This window comes from Hypanus sabinus, chromosome 3, assembly GCF_030144855.1.
Source record: "Hypanus sabinus isolate sHypSab1 chromosome 3, sHypSab1.hap1, whole genome shotgun sequence".
NCBI classification, from domain to species: Eukaryota; Metazoa; Chordata; class Chondrichthyes; order Myliobatiformes; family Dasyatidae; genus Hypanus; species Hypanus sabinus.
Genome location: NC_082708.1, coordinates 20318872 through 20338262, shown reverse-complemented (window position 1 = coordinate 20338262; position 19391 = coordinate 20318872). Strand labels below are relative to the sequence as shown.

The following is a 19391-nucleotide window of genomic DNA, read 5'->3' as shown; positions in this document are numbered from 1 at the left end:
GACAATAGGGCAGTAAGATGTCAGTCCAGGCATCGGGTATTGAGGAGTCTGATAGCTTGGGGGGAGAAACTGTTACATAATCTGGTCATGAGAGTCTGAATGCTTCGGAGCCTTTTCCCAGACAGCAGGAGGGAGAAGAGATTGTATGAGGGGTGCATGGGGTCCTTCATAATGCTGTTTCCTTTGCGGATGCAGCGTGTAGTGTAAATGTCCATAATGGCAGGAAGAGAGACCCCGATGATCTTCTCAGCTGACCTCACTATCCGCTGCAGGGTCTTGCGATCCGAGATGGTGCAATTTCCGAACTAGGCAGTGATACAGCTGCTCAGGATGCTCTCAATACAACCCCAGTAGAATGTGATGCGGGTGGGGGGGGGGGGGGGGAGATGGACGTTACTCAGCCTTCACAGAAAGTAGAGACGCTGCTGGGCTTTCTTTGCTATGGAGCTGGTGTTGAGGGACCAGGTGAGATTCTCCGTCAGGTGAACACCAAGAAATTTGGTGCTGTTTATGATCTCTACCGGGGAGCCGTCAATGTTCAGCGGGGAGTGGTCGCTCCGTGCCCTCCTGAAGTCAACAACCACCTCTTTTGTTTTGTTCACATTCAGAGACAGGTTGTTGGCTCTGCACCAGTCCGTTAGCTGCTGCAACTCCTCTCTGTAAGCTGACTCGTCGTTCTTGCTGATGAGCCCCACTACGGTCGTGTCATTGGCGAACTTGATGATGTGATTCGAGCTGTGTATTGCTGCACAGTCGTGGGTCAGCAGAGTGAACAGCAGTGGACTGAGCAACCAGCCCTGGGGAGCCCCTGTGCTCAGTGTGATGGTGTTGGAGATGCTGCCTCTGATCTGGACTCACTGAGGTCTCCCAGTCAGGAAGTCTAGGATCCAGTTGCAGAGGGAGGTGTTCAGACCCAGTAGGCTCAGCTTTCCAATCAGTTTCTGAGGGGTGATTGTGTTGAATGCTGAACTGAAGTCTATGAACAGCATCTCAATGTATGTGTCCTTTTTGTCTGGGTGGGTTAGGACCAGGTGGAGGGTGGTGGCACTGGCATCACCTGTTGAGCGGTTGGGACAGTACACGAACTGCAGGGGGCCCAGTGAGGGGGGCAGCAGGGTCTTGATATGCTTGATGACAAGCCTCTCGAAACACTTCATGATGATGGATGTGAGTGCAACAGGATGGTAGTCATTTAGGCAGGACACTGAAGACTTCTTCGGCATGGGGACGATGGTGGCGGCCTTGAAGCACGTTGGAATGGTGGCGCTGCTCAGGGAGATGTTGAAGATGTCAGTGAGAACATCTGCTAGCTGGTCTGCACATCCTCTGAGCACTCTACCAGGGATGTTGTCTGGTCCAGCAGCCTTCCGTGGGTTGACCCTGCACAGGGTTCTTCTCACATCGGCCACGGTGCAACACAGCACCTGGTCATTTGTCGGAGGGGTTCGATCAGTTCATGTACTTGTACATTGTGTTTTATAGGATTGCTTCCATATTTATATTTATTGTGGTTTTTAATTTGTTTTTTAAAATTATGTCCTTTACTGTGTTTTTTATGCTGCACTAGATCTAGAATAACAATCATTTTGTCTCCTTTACACCTCTGTACTGAAGAATGACAACAACCAATCTTGAATCTGGAATATACATTTTTGACAGAAAGTGAAGCAGGAGCTTAGCAACTTATTGCAAGTGACTCTCTGCATATCCACTCATTATTTCTGTTGCAATCATTCTACTTTTAAAAAATCTATGTGCTATGACTCCAAGAATGACTGATAATGTTCCTCCTGGTCTGCACTTACTCTGTTACACTTTATTCTGCATTATTGCCTTAGTACTACCCCAATGCACTGGTGTAATGAAATGATATGTACGGATAGCATGTAAAACAAAGTTTTTCACTGTACTTTGGTACATGTGACAATAACCAACCAATTTAGAACATAGAATCTAGAAAACTACTATTCAGTACAGGCCCTTTGGCCCATTGTGTTGTGCCAGACTTTAACTTACTCTGTGATCACTCAGCCCATTCTTCCTGTACAGCCCTCCATTTTCCTTTCATTCCATGTGTTTATCTAAAAGTTTCTTAAATGCTCCCAATATATCTGCCTCCTGGCTGGGCGTTCCACATGCCCACCACTCTGTGTTTTTAAAAAAACAAACTACCTCTGACATCCCTGCTAGACTCTCCTCCAATCATTTTTAAATTATGCCGTCCAGTATCGGCCGTTTCCATTCTAGGGAGAAAAATACCAATTTTCTTTTGCCTGTTAACACCCAAGGTTAAGATTTCACCCCAAGAAATATACAACGGACTAGCTGTACTAAAGCCTGGAAGATAAAGCTAGTTTAATTCTGATCAAATATAAAGGCAAGGGCCACCCATACCTCCCATTAAATTTGAGGAAATTGCACTAAACTCGTGGATTAAGTTAACCGTGCTCTAATTGCTTGTCAGAATTGGACTCGTGGCTGAATAGCCCAAGTTCCCAACACATCGCATTGAAAGAAATGTTAACCCACCCTTATTTTTTTTGGAAAGCTGATCATTTTTACACTTGCAGCCTTTTCTGCTTCTTTCTTTGATCACTCGGGAGGTGATCCCGCAGTACAAGGTTGTGCTAAGCATCCTCTTTTTACTTAGCAGGTTGAAAGAAATAGTAAAAGTGTTGAGCTACAAGTTACTAATCATCGTCGGAGATTACTTCCTCTCCGCGGACAGTCCCATTTCCCTCCATTCATCTATCAGCATGAAATTTCATATGCACAGTACCTCTCCCGTTATTGTAACATTTTTCACTCTAATTCCAGTGATTGTAACCACATTGCCTGAATTTCTAAGAGAAAATGTTTTGCGTTCTGCGGGTGACAGCTGTCTGGGAGTAACTGATGTATGTATAGCTCCACTTACATAGATACATATGTATTAACTGTGTAGGCATCTCCCTGTCTCTATCTGTGCAAACCTGGCCTTTGGATACCTCCAATTGGAAGAAATTATCATGTGAAAAATGCCACAATAAACCGCGGGCCTGCAGTGCTGTAAAAATATTCAAGTTTGACTCATTCAGGAAATAAACAAGAAGGCTGCCTCCCACCACATAAATCTGCTTGTGACAGAGCATGGTGCTGCAGATTATGAGCTGGCTGCTTTTTGATTTTATGTAGATAATATGATTATTTTTTCATGTATTGTAATAAGATGCTACGCTGTGGGTTATTCTCCCAGTGTGTGGAAATGGTCCGTGGAACGGCTGGTCTCGCCCTTCGGAATCAAGAGGAGACGACCTCATTGTGTCCTGTGGTATTTTCTCGCAAGTGTCGGCTGTGACTCCGTTGCGATCTCTGAGCCAGTTCAAGTCCCATTTGTCAGCATCCTCCTGAGATCTGATAACAAAAATCTGAGAGCAAGTTGCACTGTCAGAACTGTAGTCTTACAAGTGGACGCCTGTCGCCAGGTGTGAAAGAGTAGGGCAGTTATCTCCATTTTCTTGGTTAATGTTGAATTCAGATTCAGATTCATTTATTTATCACATGCACATCGAAACATACAGTGAAATACGTCGTTTGCATTAACAGACAAATCAGCTTAAGATGGGCTGGGTTCAGCCCGTAGGTGCAGCCACACATTATGGAGTTCAGTGCAAAGTTTGTGGCTGCAACACCACTCAACTAGCTGTTATATCCAGCTCCAGTACGCCTCCTCACCACCATCTGAAATTCTGCCAACAATAGTTGCGTCGTCAGCAAATTTATCGATGGCGTTACAGGTGTACCTAGTCACGGGTGGAGAGAGAGTAGAGTAGTGGGCCAAGCACACAGCCCTGAGTTGTGCCAGTGTTGATTGTCAGTGAGGTGGAGATGTTATTTCCGATCCACACAGATTGTCCTGGGCGTTGTGGCTTGTTGGGCCGGAAGGGCATGTTCCACGATGTTTCTCTATAAAAATAAATAAATAAACAAACACAACATAACCACAATGTCCAGCGGAGTCAGTAATCTAATTGTCATCCTAGTGTTGCTCGAGGAAAATTGCAGATTGGTTACTCATTGCTCTAGCAGGGGTTCCCAACTTGGGCTCCACAGACCCCTTCGTTAATGGAAGGAGTCCGTGGCATAAATGAGGTAGGGAAGCCCTGTTCTAGAGTAATCACTTGGACCAAAGGAGGAAGCGAAAGGGGTTTACAAATTCAAGCCTTTAATAGCAAAGTTCTGCCCATTGCACTGAAGTGCTTGCTGTGAATCAGAGGAAATTCCCCCCATGGGAATTTTTCCTAGGGTAGGGGAAATGAAAGACTAAAGGGCATAAGTTTAAGGTGATAGGGGGAAGATTTAAAACGGACCTGGGTGGAAGCTTCTTCATGTGGAGGGTGGTGATGTTATAGAAATAGCTGCCAGGGGTCATGTTTGAGATACAATTACATCATTTAATGGACATGTAGACAGGGGCCTACCAATTGTTAGCTAGAGGGAATGAGCCATGGGGAATGATATTCTTTTGTTGATCGCTCAAATACGCTAGCTTTGCTAATTGTAACACTAATTTAGTTCGACCGCAGATTACGCTTAGTTACATTGCTAATTAGAACGCTTAGTTTTGCTGATTTGAATGCCGAGATTGCTCCATCGCTATTTTAGTTTTTTTTATTGCTGTAAGATTGTTAATCATCTTTGCTGGTTTTGTTATAAAGGACCGACCATGCCTTTTTCGATTTGGAACTTTGTTATTTGCCATTCCGTGTCGATTACCTAGGGTTAGTCTCTCAGTGGTTTTGGTTTGTGTTCAGGTAGCTGCTACACCTGGTTGAGAGGGACATGGGTTAAATGCAGACAAAGGTTAGACGGGCATCTTGTTTGGTGTGAACGAGTTAGGTTAAAGGAACTATTTTCATGCAGTATAATTCAATGACTCTGTAATTCAAATCTGGAACTTTCTGCCTGATTCTGGAGTACAAAATTCCCTATATATGTGGGGTGGTGTGGTAGCGTAGTGGTTAGTGTAACATTTACAGCACTGGCAGTTGGGGTTCAATCCCTGCCAATGTCTGCAAGAACTTTGTATGATCTCCCCATTCAGTATGCCCTGGAAAAAAGACACTGCCCATTGACTCTATGTCTCTTATGATTTTTTTTTTCCATTTTCCCAAATTAAAGTAGCATTGTAGAGTTATAAAGACACACAGTGAGGAATCAGGCTTTTTGGTGCACCGTCTGCACTGGCCATCCATCACTCATTTACACTAATCCACTTTTTTATTCTTCCCATCAACTCTCCTCACCTCCACTCCCCCCCACCCAGATTGAACCATTTACCTACACTCTAAGGACACTTTACAATGGCCAATTAATCTGCCAGCATGCTTGTCGTTGGGATGTGGGAGGAAACCGGAGCATCTGGAGTGAACTCACACAATCACAGGGAGAATGGGCAAACTCCACACGGACAGCACCGCAGCTCACGATTGAACCTGTGTCTCTGGCGCTGTGATACAGTGACTCTGCCAGCCCAGTGCAGCCCCAAAACAGTGCATATCTGTAAATGCGCCATGGAAATCACTCTATAAATAATTAAATGCGTCATCATTTTATGCCATGTCATATGACGTGCGTGATCATAGTTTCATGACCATGATTGTTCTTGGCAAATTTTTCAATGGAAGTGATTTGCCCTTGCCTTCCTCTGGGCTGTGTCTTTACAAGACGGGTGACCCCAGCCATTATCAATACCCTTCAGAGGTTGTCTGCTTGGCATCAGTGGTCGCATAATCGGCACTTGTGATATGCACCGGCTGCTCATGCGAGCATCCACCACCTGCTCCCGTGGGTTCACAGGACCCTGATCGGGGGCTAAGAAGGTGCTACACCTTGCCCAAGGGTGACCTGCAGACTAGCAAAGGGAATGAGCGCCTTATACCTCCTTTGGTAGAGATGTATCTCCATCTTGCCACCCGAAGATAAATGGACATCTTTCTTTAATTGCCTTGTGAATTCTACCCCAGTCAACAAGAAACGATCTGCTGGATGAACTCAGCAGGTTGAGCAGCATCATTCGGAGGAAAGGAGTTATTGACGCTTTGGGTCCGAACCTGCGCCAAACCAATTTTCTCCCACAGATGCTGCCCGAGCTGCTGAGTTCCACCAACAGATTGCTTGTTGCTGTACATTCCAGCATCTGGAACCCTCTTATACATCATTCCACTGTACTGCCCTTGTTCTGCCATTGCTTGGAGATTTGAAGGCTGCGTTGTTTTCTAATGTTGGTCTCCAACTAAAAACTAGAATGAAGATCAGGCACTGAGCCCTGGGGCGTGTTCCTTAAGACCACAGGACTTAGGAATAGAATTAGGCCATTCAGCCTATGGAATCTGTTCCGCCATTCCATCATGTTATCCCTCTCAACCCCATTCTTCTGTCTTCTCCCTGTAAACTTTGATGCCCTGACTAATCAAGAACCTTTTATTTCTGCAGCTTGACAACATGTGAAACCAGGCAGACCTGGAGTCCAGCTGAAGGGAAGGAGGTGCAGCAGGTGGACATGATAAAATGGCTGTCGACGCAACGGGGACACTTCGTTAGGACTGTGGCTGAACCTTGTAGCGGAGATGATAGCAGAAGTGGAGTCACCCAGCAGAACGTCTTGCCAAAAGTAAGGAACTCTCGAACTGTATTTCAGAGGCCAGTGTGATTTATTTTGGGTTGGATGGGGCTGCAGAGAAGTTTCTGCAGAACCAATCCCATAACAGTTAGGTCCTTGACCAACTTGACTTCCACTACAGTTGTCCTCTTCTGGAATTAGAACACAGTACAGAAACAGGCCCTTTGGCCCACAGTGTCTGTGCTGATAATATACTATATTAAACTAATCTCTTCTGCCTGCACACGATCCATATCCCTCCATCCCTGAATATTCATGTGTTGTCTAAAAGCCTTTTGAATGCCACTTCCACCCAGTCTGTCCGGGCATCCACAGTTCTCTATGTAAAAACATTTGCCCTTTAAATTTTCCCACTCTCAGCTTTAACCAGTGACCTCTGGTGTTTGACATATTCACCCTGGGAAAAAAAAACCTTGAATGTTTACCCTCTGTATACCTTCCATAATTTTATAAACTTCTCTCAGGTCTCCACTAAGCTCCAACACTCCAGGCAAATTAACCAAGTTTTCCAAAACCTCGCTTTGTAACTAATGCCCTCTAGTCCAGATGCCATCCTGGTAAAATTCCCCAAGAACGTGAAAACTTTATTTTTCATCTAACATAAATTTTCCATTAGAATATGTTGGTTAGATCAAGGCTTCTCCACTTTTACCTTTTTGAGCAAGCATTCCAGATCCAAGGAATGCAATTCTCAAAAAGGTAAAAATCCAAGAAAAGCACTCAAAAATGCTGGAGGAACCTAGCAGGTCAGGCAGCATCTATGGAAAGGAATAAACTTCATGAAGGGTCTTGGCCTGGTACATTGATTCTTTATTCCTCCCTATTGTTGCTGCCTCACCTGCTGAGTTCCTCCAGCATTTTGTGTGTATTACTCTGGATTTCCAGCACCTGCAGAGTCTCTGTTGGAAAATCCCAGAGCATTCTTTGATGCAATTTTGTTTGCTATAACTCAGGAGGTTTGATATGTTTTACGTTTGTTGCAGAGAGAATGAGAGCCACTCTGAGTCTGACGATGACCTGGAGAATCAGCGGAGGGGAAGTGAAAGCACCACTTCTGTGAGTACCAGGGAATTTCCTCTCCCGATGTAGGGTTGAAAATTGCAATCTCATAACCCTGAGATAAAACTTTGAATGCCACAGAGGTGCAGGACTGAAGTTTGTTTTAATTAATAAGTATGTAGATATGAAACTTTTTCTTGTAGCACATGTTGCTTTTGGTCACATTGAATTTTGTCCTTCCTAAATCCTTTGCTGTTTCAGAGTCTAACGAACCTGACTCAACAAAAATGTTCATTTTGATAGATTCTTTTAATAACTTCTCTTCAAAAATGCTTTATTTTTTGGAAAGAACTGTGGCTGATCCAGAAATGAAAGGCACTGTATAAATGGAAACTCTGTTTCTCTTTGCACAGATGCTGCCTGACATGCTGAGTCTTTTCAACATTTTCTGTTTCTTATTTTAGATTTATCGCATCTGCTGGCTTTGTAATTGGCTGTTGTGTTTCATATGTTGCAAGAGTGACTGTTCTTCACACTTGCTTCTTCCAAGCCTTGCTATACCTCTAACAGGCTGGGACTGACTATTTGTTCATGGGGAGTCAGTAAATTAGGGCACATTGAAATTTTAAAGTAAAAGTGAAGTCAACACAAATTTATGATCAAAATCACTGCAGGGATCTTGCAGGGATTTACAGGAAAATAAAAAAAAACAATAGAATTTATGAAAAACTAAACATAAACGAAGTCTGACAAATAACCAATGTGCAAAAGACAAATCATACAAAAACACACTGATGACATGAGTCCACGAGAGTGAGTCTGAGGCTGTGGAATAAGTTCAGTGAGAGGTCGATTCTGAATCTGTAGAGGTCTACTTGTACTTGAGAAATTTCAATAAAACTATCCTCTGTCTCTTTAAGTTATGAGCTTAATACTACATACTGAGAACTACAGGTTTCAATAGCTGCATTTAATGTCAAAGAAATGTATAGAATATGCACCCTGAAGTTCTTTTTCTTTGCAAACATCCATGAAAACAGAGAAGTGCCCCAAAGAATGAATAACAGTTAAAATGTTAGAACCCCAAACCCCCCCTAGCTCCCCCCTCCCCTGCAGCAGCAGGGCAACAACCCTCCCAATCTCCACCAGCAAAAAGCATCAGCACCCTCCACCAAGCTCTCAAGCCTGCAGAAGCATCAATAAAGACACAACCTTGCAGGACCCCAAATACTACTCGTTCACCCGGTAATTCAAACATACCACAGGCTTTCTCTCTCCCTAATAAGGGAAAAAGAGGTATCCCCGTTTCACAGCGAGAAGGGAAACATTAACAAACAACTCGTTGATTTACAATGTTAAAAGTCTGTTGCATCGCTTTTCTTCCAAGCTCTGCACCCAGAGAGTCGGCACCAGAAGGGTACAGCTTTCCAGACACACAACCTGCAGCAAACTCGCTGCTCCCGATGTTCCGTGATCTCCCGCAATGCTTCAGTCAGGGGCACCGGCCTAGAATCAGCACGTCCTCAGAGCCACGAAGATCTGGACCCTGAAGGCGTGTTTGCCTTCCAGGCCGTGCCCTCGGGATATCAAAAAGCGGCCGGTCATGAAGCCCTGAGAGCGGGTCCCATTCCCACAAAGAACTGAAGTTGGAGTGTAACTCCAGGCCAGGGTCTTCAAAGGAACTTCGAAAAGGAAAAAAATAAATATCAAAGATAGAAATAGAGCTGTTTATGAGGATGTAAGCAAAGGAGTCGCCGTTTAGTGCCAGCTTGACTTGGCTCGGCCTTCAGAAGCCCACTGATGACCCATCGACGTACACATTCTGGTCACTGACCGCTGCTTTCTGACTGCAGTGCCATCACAACTGAGAGGCTATTCTTTTATGGCCAAACTGCCAGCTGTTATCTCTCTCACCCCGCCCGACCAAAACCCCTACAACCACAAGCTCTGAATCCTGCTTCTCATGCCTACAGACCTTATAACCTTGAGTGTGAAAAAATTCATGTAGAACTCTCTTTCCTGCGTGTCATCCTCACAAACTGTCTCCATGCAAGCAGCAGCTCAGAAATCTAATTAAGTTACAGACCACATGCAGAAATGCACTGAGGAAGTTCTCTTGTTTATTTACTGTCATGTGAGGGGTTGGCTTATCTGTCAGTCAAAAGCCACTTCTGCAGTGTTGGTCATTGATTGGCTCATTCAAAGGATGCGGCCACATCTTCCCATTGATTGGCTTGTGTGTTGTGGCACACTTCCGGTTCCGGGTGCCATAGGAGTATAAGAATAGGATGTCCAAGAGACCTGGACTCTTTCCTTTTGTCTCCAGGGTCCACTTCAGGCTGAAGTTAACCATATAACAATTACAGCAAGGAAACAGGCCATCTTGGCCCTTCTAGTCCGTGCCAAACGCTTACTGTCACCTAGTCCCACCGACCTGCACTCAGCCCATAACCCTCCATTCCCTTCCTGTCCATATACCTGTCCAATTTTTTTTTTAAACGACAAAATCGAACCTGCTTCTACCACTTCTACTGGAAGCTCGTTCCACACAGCTGCCACTCTCTGAGTAAAGAAGTTCCCCCTTGTGTTACCCTTAAACTTTTGCCCCTTAACTCTCAACTCATGTCCTCTTGTTTGAATCTCCCCTACTCTCAATGGAAAAAGCCTATTCATGTCAACTCTATACATCCCCCTCATAATTTTAAATACCTCTATCAAGTCCCCCCCTCAACCTTCTATGCTCCAAAGAATAAAGACCTAACTTGTTCAACCTTTCTCTGTAACTTAGATGCTGAAACCCAGGTAACATTCTAGTAAATCTTCTCTTTACTCTCTCTATTTGTTGAAATCTTTCCTATAATTTGATGACCAGAACTGTACACAATACTCCAAATTTGGCCTCACCAATGCCTTGTACAATTTTTATATTACATCCCAACTCCTGTACTCAATGCTCTGATTTATAAAGGCCAGCATACCAAAAGCTTTCTTCACCACCCTATCCACATGAGATTCCACCTTCAGGGAACTATGCACCATTATTCCTAGATCACTCTGTTCTACTGCATTCCTCAATGCCCTAGCATTTACCATGTATGTCCTATTTTGATTATTCCTACCAAAATGTAGTACCTCACACTTATCAGCATTAAACTCCATCTGCCATCACTCAGCCCACTCTTCTAACTGGCCTAAATCTCTCTGCAAACTTTGAAAACCTACTTCATTATCCACAATGCCACCTACCTTAGTATCATCTGCATACTTACTAATCCAATTTACCACCCCATCATCCAACTCATTAATGTATATGACAAACAACACTGGACCCAGTACAGATCCCTGAGGCACACCACTAAGTTGCAACCAGCGCTGATGGACAATTGTGAAAGAGCGTTGCAGATATAGATGGGTCCTACCCCCATGTTTGTTTTGTTAAGTATTCATTTGTAGCATGCTTAATTTCTCAGTTTTATAACCCGGGGAGATTTGATGGAGTACCTGTTAAGTTAAAAGGGTTTCTGAATGTTCAGTGTTGTCGTTCTGTGTAGTTTAGACAAACACTTGTTTAGCTAGATGCCTGGTTTATTGTTTTTAGTTAATGTGCCCTTCCGCAATCTGTGTCTTCTGTTTCGCTCACTGGATCCTCGAATCTGCCTTGCGTTACGTTTACGCATATCCATTATGTAATGGTAGCTAACAGTGTTATTCCGATGGCACTCAGTTAGCCCCCCACACATGGGAGGAGTTCGCGTACCGTACAAGCAGGGTTCTCAGTAATGTTCAGTTGAGTATCCTGCATGCTGGCTTCCTGGTGTGCTCTGCACTATCCCTCAATAACAAACACAACACAGACTTGTACTGATCTTCACTCAGGCTGCCCCTCAGAGTTGAAGGTGAGATTTTTATCTCTGCTGCTCTGTGGTTTTGTAGATGGACGTGTGTGGTAGGAGGAGGGCGAAATGCACAAGTCTTTTCACTGTTCCTGTTTGGCTTTGTAGTGGCTTCATCAAAGCGTTTCCAAAGAGATCACTCACTTTTGGGCCGTTCTCATCTTTTTAACTGGTGGGAAGTCAGAATTCTCTTAGACTGGTGAGGATGCTCCATTTCTTCAAGGAAGCTTTGAGGATGTTTCTGAAACAGTTTAATCTGTTCACTTGGGAATCTCTTGCTGTGGCAGGGCTCAGAATAGGGATGAAAGTTGAGAGTTTACTTTGAGGCATGTGAATGATACAGCCTATTTAACAGCAGTGCCACAACAGCTTTTAAACACCTGTATCCTCCGTGGTAGATGTTCTGAGAGACTTCCATGGCCAATTTCCATCAGGAATGCTTCTTGCTTCAGATTAGGATAAGATTAGTTTCTTTTGTCACATGTACATTGAAACATACAGTGAAATGTGTCATTTTGCCTCCCATCATATCAGCGAAGATTGCGATTGTGTAAGTGTCACCATTCTCCCATCTTTAAAATAACATGCCCACAACTCAATCACCTTAAACCGTATGTCTTAAGAATGTAGGAGGAAACCCATGCAGTCATGGAGCGAATGTATAAACTCCTTCCAGACAGCAGTGGGAATTGAACCCCGATCGGTGTTTGCTGTAATAGCATTATGCTAACCCTTACGCTACTGTGCTGCCCTGCTTCCTTTTGTTATGCCATGATTTTGTAAATCCATTTAAAATCAGGAAATGTAGGACAGAGAGGTGCAGCTGGTAGAACTGCTGCCTCAGGCTATCAGCCCCTCAAGTTCATTCCTAACCTCCAGGTGTTCTCACATCCTCCTTGTGACCGTGTCGGTTTTCTCCCGTGGGCTCAGGAAACCGGAGCACACATACTGTCTCAATGGCGTACGGGTTGGTCGGTTAATTGTCCTCTGTAAATTCGGTGGGGGGGGGGGGGGTGGTAGAATCTGGGGTGCCGGGTGGGGGGTTGTGCAGAGAATGAAATGAGTTTAGTGTGAGTGGTTGCTTGATGGTCAGCATGGGCTTGGTGGGCTAAGGGACCTGTTTCTCTGCTGTACGACCATGACTGCAAGGATTTTGAAGGAGCAAATAAAGCAGAAAAAGACCTGTAGCAAATGGTGAAGCTACCTTCACAAAAAGGATGGGAACATTTCAAATAGGAAGCTCACTATCACATTATATATCTAGCAATGCCAAAATTCCAGAAAGGAATACAGTAAATTAAGTGTCAGTGATTAGAGGATACACATTTTAAGGCAAACGGCAGAGGAATAAGAAACATATGGAAGTGTTGAGCTGTGTTTGGATACACATTGTAGTCCATCACAGCTAAAGCACTCTCCACTGTTGAGCTCATCTACAAGGAGCTCTGTCACAGAAAGCAACATCCATTATCAAGGACCTGCACCATGCTGTCCTCTCACTGCTGCCATCAGGAAGGAGGTACTGGAGCCTTAGGTCCCACACTACCAGGTTTGGGAACAGTTATTACCCTTCAATCATCAGGCTCCTGAATCAGAGTGCATAACTTCACAACCTAAGATTTTCTTTCAAGAACTCTACAACTCATGTTCTCAATATTATTTTATTACTTAAACACAAGAATTCTGCAGATGTTGGAGATCCAGAGCAACACACACAAAATGCTGGAGGAACTCAACAGGTCAGGCAACAGCAATGGAAATGAATAAACAGTTGACATTTCAGACTGAGACCCTTCCTGAGGACTGGAAAGGAAGGGGGGAGTTGCCAGAATAAAAAGGTGAGGGGGGGGGGGTAAAAGGAAGACTAGGTAGAAGGTGATAGGTGAAGCAAGGTGGGTAGGAGAGGAGAGTGGATCATGGAAGAAAGGGAAGAAGGAGGTGCACCAGGGTGAGATGATAGGCAGGTTAGAAGAGGTTAGGAGGCCAGAGTTGGGAATAGAAGAGGGAAGGGGGAGGGGAAAATAAACATTACTGGAAGGAGAAATTCATGTTTCATGTTCATGCCATCAGGTTGGAGGCTATTGTGAGGTGTTGCTCTTACACACACACACACACACACACACACACACACACACACACACACACACACACACACACACACACACACACACACACACACACACACACACACACACACACACACACACACACACACACACACACACACACACACACACACACACACACACTCCTCTCTCCTCTCCCCTCCCCTGCCCTATCTATTATTTTGTTCGTATTGGGACAATTGACTAAAAAATCAGTGACTTTTTTTTCCCTCCAATAGCAAGGCAGCTACTGTGCCAGCCATTTAACTTCATAATCCCACTTGCACTCTGACCAGTCTGTGGCCTCCTGCCTGAACTGTCACAAAGAGACCTTACATTAAATCGAAGAAGAACACCTTATTTTCTGTCCAGGCATGTTGCAGCTAATAGATTCAATATTTAATTTTCCAGCTATGGATAACTTGCTCCTTCCTTTCTATTTATATCAGATCTTAAGAGCATAAGAATTAGGTCAAAAATTGGCTCACAAAGCCTGCTCCACCATTCCATCATGGCTGATTTATTACCTCTCTCAATTCAATTCTCCCGTCTTCTCCCTGTAATCTTTGATATCCTTACTAACAAAGAATCACGTCCATTTTAAATACACCCAATGAATTAGCCTCCATAGCCATCTGTGGCAATGAATTCTACAGATTCACCACCCTCTGGTTAAAGAAATTCCTTTGTCTAGGCTTTCAACTTCTTTTATGCCATGGACCAATACCAATACTGTGTACCCAAGACTGGAAATCCCTGATCTAGGCCTTTCAATATCGATAAGTTTCAATGAAATACCACCCCCCCCCCAATTCTTCTAATCGCCTGCAAAGAAAGGCCCAGAGCCATCAAACACTTGGGGCTGGCCACTTGAACATGCCAGTCCTTCCCACCACCTCCCCCAACCTTGATTTTTCAATATTCTGGCCTGCTTAGGATGTACCAGTAGGCCAACCTTCACGAATCTCTCAAACTTGTAAAAGTCACTCTCTCTACCCCGTTGTGGACATTGCACCTTATATGTCTGCCTGTACTGCACTTCCTCTGCAACTGTAACACTCCATTCTCACCCTCAACAATTTTTCCTTCAATCTCTCCCACTTTCTCTAAACTCAAGGAATAGCCATGGGCACCAGTATGGGCCCCAACTATGCCTGCCTCTTCATTGGCTATGTAGAACAGTCTATGTTTGAAGTCTTTCCTAGTAAAACACCCCAACTCTTCCACTACTTTGATGACTGCATTGGTGCTGCTTCAGGCACCCATACTGAGCTCATTAATTCCATTAACTTTGCCTTTAACTTCCACCCTGCCCTTAAATTCACTTGGCTCATCTCTTACACTGCCCTACATTTTCTCGATCTCACTGTCTCCCATCTCTAAAGGCAAACTGTCAACCAACATCTTTTATAAACCTACCGATTCCCATGGCTATCTTGACTATACCTTTTCCCACCCTATCTCCAATAAAAATGCTAATTTCTTTCCTGAGTACCTTCGCCTCCCACAGCATCTGTTCCTAGAACATGGCTTTCTGTTCCATGACATGAGAGATGTCCTCCTTCTTCAAAAAAATGGAGTTTCCTTCTCTCCACAATTGATGCTGCCCTCATCCATATCTCCTTCATTTCCTGAACATCTGTGCTCATCCCATCTTCCCACCACCTTAATAATGAAGGAGTTCCTCTTGTTCTTACCTTCCATCCCATGAGCCTCTGCATCCAGCCCATCATCCTCTGCTGCTTCTGTCATCTCAAAGGGATTCCACCGCTAAATATAACTTTACCTCCCCCCCATTCTCTGTTTTCCACATGGATCTCTCCCTCCGCAATTCCCTTGTCCATTTGTCCTTCCCTACTGATCTCCTTCCTGGCACTTATCCCTGCAAGTTGCCTAAGTGTTACATCTGCCCATACTCTTCCTCCCTCATCTCTATTCATTGCCACAAAGGGACCTAGACAAGGCAACACTTCACCTGCGAATCCGCAGGTCCGGTTCTGCCAATATGGTGAGATCTGTCGTAAATCAGAACGCTCCGACGAGAACCTTCGCTCCATCCGCCACAGGTGGAACTTCCCGGTGGCCAAACATTTTAATTGCGATTCCCATTCTCGATCCGACATGTCGTTCCATGGCCTCCTCTTGTGCCAAAATGAGGCCACCCTCAGGGTGGAGGAGCAACACCTTATATTCCGTCTTGATAGCCTTCAACCTGGGCATGAATATTGCTTTCTCCTTCAGGTGAAAAAAAAATCCCCTTCTTCCCAGTTCCTCTATTCGTCCTCTATTCATCCCTCTGCTCTTCCTCTACTATACCCCCTCCTCTATTCCTGACCTTTTACCTCTTCTCACCTGCCTATCATTCCTCCTGGGTCCCCTCCTGCTTCTCTTTCTCCTGTGTTCTACTTTCCTCTCCTATCAGATTCCTTTTTCTCCAGCCTATGACCTTTCCCACCCATCTGGCTTCAACTATCACCTTACAGCCAGCCTCCTTCCACTCCCTCCCACCTTTTTATACCGGCACCTTCCCCCTTCCTTCTCAGCCCTGAAGAAGAGTCGCAGCCCGAAACGTCGACTGTTTATTCATTTCCATGGCTGCTGCCTGATCTGCTGAGTTCTTCCAGCTTTTAGTGTGTTGCGCTTTGAAGTGATCCTCTGTGGTGGAGATGGTTCTGCCCATAATGTCTGGTATGCCCTGAGTCTACAAACCTCTGAACCCTCTTCTGATCCTATGTCGGTGGGCGAAGCACCCAGTCAGAATGCTTTCCATGGTGCGTCTGTAGAAATTTGCAAGAGTCTTTAGTGACATACCAACATCTCCTTAAGCACCTAATGAAGCAGAGCTTCATCATGATTGCATGAAAGTATAGGGCCAAAGAGAGATCCTCTGAGATGTTGATGCCTGAGAACTTGAAACTGTTCTCCCTTTCCACTGCTGACCCTTCAGTGAAGACTAGTGTGTGTCCTGCTAACTTCTCCCCTTCTCAAAGTCTACAATCAGCTTGGAAATTTGATTTAACGTGAACTATTTCCTGCCATTTGTAGACGTGGAAGAGACGAAGGAGCCAGTCATCGAAAGGCAGGCGGAGATCAAGGAGCCACCAGATCCGATCGCACGGAGAAGAGCAGCAGGATGAAGTTGAGGCCGTCACGCTATTTGAAGTGGTCAGGATGGGCAAGAGTGCCATGCAGGTACCTGTGGGACGATGCGAACTCAGTGGTCAGCTATGTTGGTAGTTCTCAAATCGGTTTACACTGTAGTGGTTAAATTACTGACCAAGTTAGTGTAGGTACTGTTAGTCACTCTCCCTGCCGGCAAAGCCACCTCTGGTTCATGGGGGGGCAGGGTAACTTCCCACAGTTGGCTGTGATTGTCTACCTGCCCTGCTGTGATGGCTGGGATTAATTCAATCAGTGTTATGATCTGGTGCTTTATCAAGTGGAGTTGATTTGTCACATGCTCAGGTGCAGCGTGGTGCATGTACAATGAGAAGCTTGCTTGCAGCCAATCACAGGCACGTGGGTTCAGACAGAAATAGATCCTTCAGCCCTATTGGTCGATCTGACCAAGTGTCTGTCTATACATACTTCATTAACCATTTCCTGTCAAATACCTTTTAAACATTCTAGTTGTACCCGCCTCTTCCATTTCTTTTGGCAGCCCAAGTGTGAGGCACTCTTATAAAGAGTTTACAGTTATGAAGGATGTAGATAAAGTGGATGGCAACCAACATTTCATCGGTGTAGGGATTTAAAAAAAAGTCAGATACACAAACACAAGAAAATCTGCAGATGCTCGAAATCCAAAGCAACACACAGAAAATGCTGGAGGAGCTCAGCAGGTCAGGCAGCATCTACGGAAAAGAGTAAACACTGGATGTTTACTGTTTTCTATAGATGCTGCCTGACCTGCTGAGCTCCTCCAGCACTTTTGTGTGTGTGGTCTGAAGTCAGGTACAATAGTTTCCTTTAAGAAGCACTAATATAGGTATGTGAAGGGACAGGGCTCAGAAGGATATGGGCAGAACAAAGGAAATTGGCTCCGACTGGGTAGACAACATGATCTGTCTGCACTGATTGGACCAAAGTGCCAGTACCTATGCTGTATTGCTCTGTGACCTTGTGACAACACAGTGTTGAGAGGTTTCAAAAACCAAATGAAGTACACTTCCCTTGTACAGTCATTCTCAGGACATGGCTACAGATATCAAAACTGACTTTTAAAGTTCAATGCACATACTCATATGTCACCATATACCCTGAGATTCATTTTCTTGCGGGCATTCACAGCAAATACAAGGAAACTCAATAAAATCAGTGAAGAACTGCACACAGATAGAAAAACAACCAATGTGTAGAATGAAACAAATTGTGCAAATACAAAAGGAAAAAACGTTATATTGTGTGCCCTTTATTATCCCACTAGACTGAACAACAATCTTCAGTTCAAAATTGGAATAACAATTTCAATCAACAATTATGAATCAGCCACATTGATGGTCCTGGAGCCACATCTAGCTTGAACTAGAATGGGACTTACTTGCCCAGAGCAAATGTCGTCAGCCAGATGGGTTTGGACAACATTTCCAGTGAGTTCCTGGTCACTATTACCTGGTCAGCAATCTAATCGCAGATTTATTTGATAAATTGTATTTAAATTCACCCACATGCAGTCCTTTGGATACTGGTAGGAATGATTCCAGAAACTGGGAATGTATTGCTCGGTAATTAGAAATTACAGAAATAATTTGATCAAAGTAAATCAGTGTAAGGAGAAAGTATTCTCAGTGGTTGGGGGTGGTCTAGAGTTTGTGAACTGAATTAATTTGTTGACATACAACACAGATTAGGCCCTTCTGACACTTTGAGCCACTCAGCCCATCATTCCCCGATTTATTCTAAGCCTAATCTCGGGACAATTTACAGAGACCAATTAACCTACTAATCAACACGTCTGTGGATTGTGGGAGGAAACCGGAGTGGTCACGGGGAGAATGTACAAACTCCTTCGAGGCAGCGGTGAGAATTGAATCCTGGTTGCCTGTCCTGTAAAGCATTATGCTAACCCCAATGCTACTGCGCTGCCTTTACTGTGAAATTTGATTTTCCTAGAATAAAACTAGGTACGGAAAAAAAAACTTATAATCAAAACTGGGGAGAGGTTTAGGGTTCTCTGTGCAAGCAACACGATACATTAGGTAGGTGGTTATTTTCACTCAGAGCTTTGTTAACTAAAAGACTTAGGCGATGCGGAGTATAGGTGTATATCTGGAGGCAGGTTATAGATCAGCCAGGTTGCTGAGACAATGTTTTCAAGATGGGTAGGAAATGAATTGCAGCAACTCTCAGATTGCAAGCAGAAGAGGGAGCAATTTTTTCAACCGTGTTAATAAACTCACGACTTTTTTCAGTTGAATTCATTTAGCTCTGACAAGAAATATACAAGCATCAGTTAGACAGCATTTAGAGTATTGAGTACAGTTTCTGGTCACCACACCACAGGCAACATGAGGTGTGATACAGAGAAAGAGTGCTGAAGAGATTCAGCGGGAGTCACCTAAAATGGAGGGCTGTAGTTATGAGGAGTGATTGGATAGGCTAGTTTATTCTCACTGGAATGTGGGAGGCTGAGCGATAACATTATTGAGGCTTACAAAAATTTTGAGGGGCACAAATGGGGCAGGTAATCAAATATTTCTGACCATGCAGGCAAAGTCCAGAACTAATGGACAC

The 19391-nt window shown here is 44.3% G+C and overlaps 1 protein-coding gene across 2 annotated transcripts in view; it reads left to right on the top strand.

Annotated features, from left to right (window-relative positions):
• Positions 1 to 19391, top strand: part of LOC132391080 (cohesin subunit SA-2-like) — a 136219-nt gene that overhangs the window by 12206 nt on the left and 104622 nt on the right. For both annotated transcript variants that reach the window (XM_059963804.1, XM_059963805.1), the window contains 3 exons: positions 6475 to 6652; positions 7645 to 7717; positions 16704 to 16850. In XM_059963804.1, the coding sequence (XP_059819787.1) occupies positions 6609 to 6652; positions 7645 to 7717; positions 16704 to 16850 (264 nt within the window). In that variant the 5' untranslated portion in view covers positions 6475 to 6608. The remainder of the gene's footprint in view (positions 1 to 6474; positions 6653 to 7644; positions 7718 to 16703; positions 16851 to 19391) is intronic.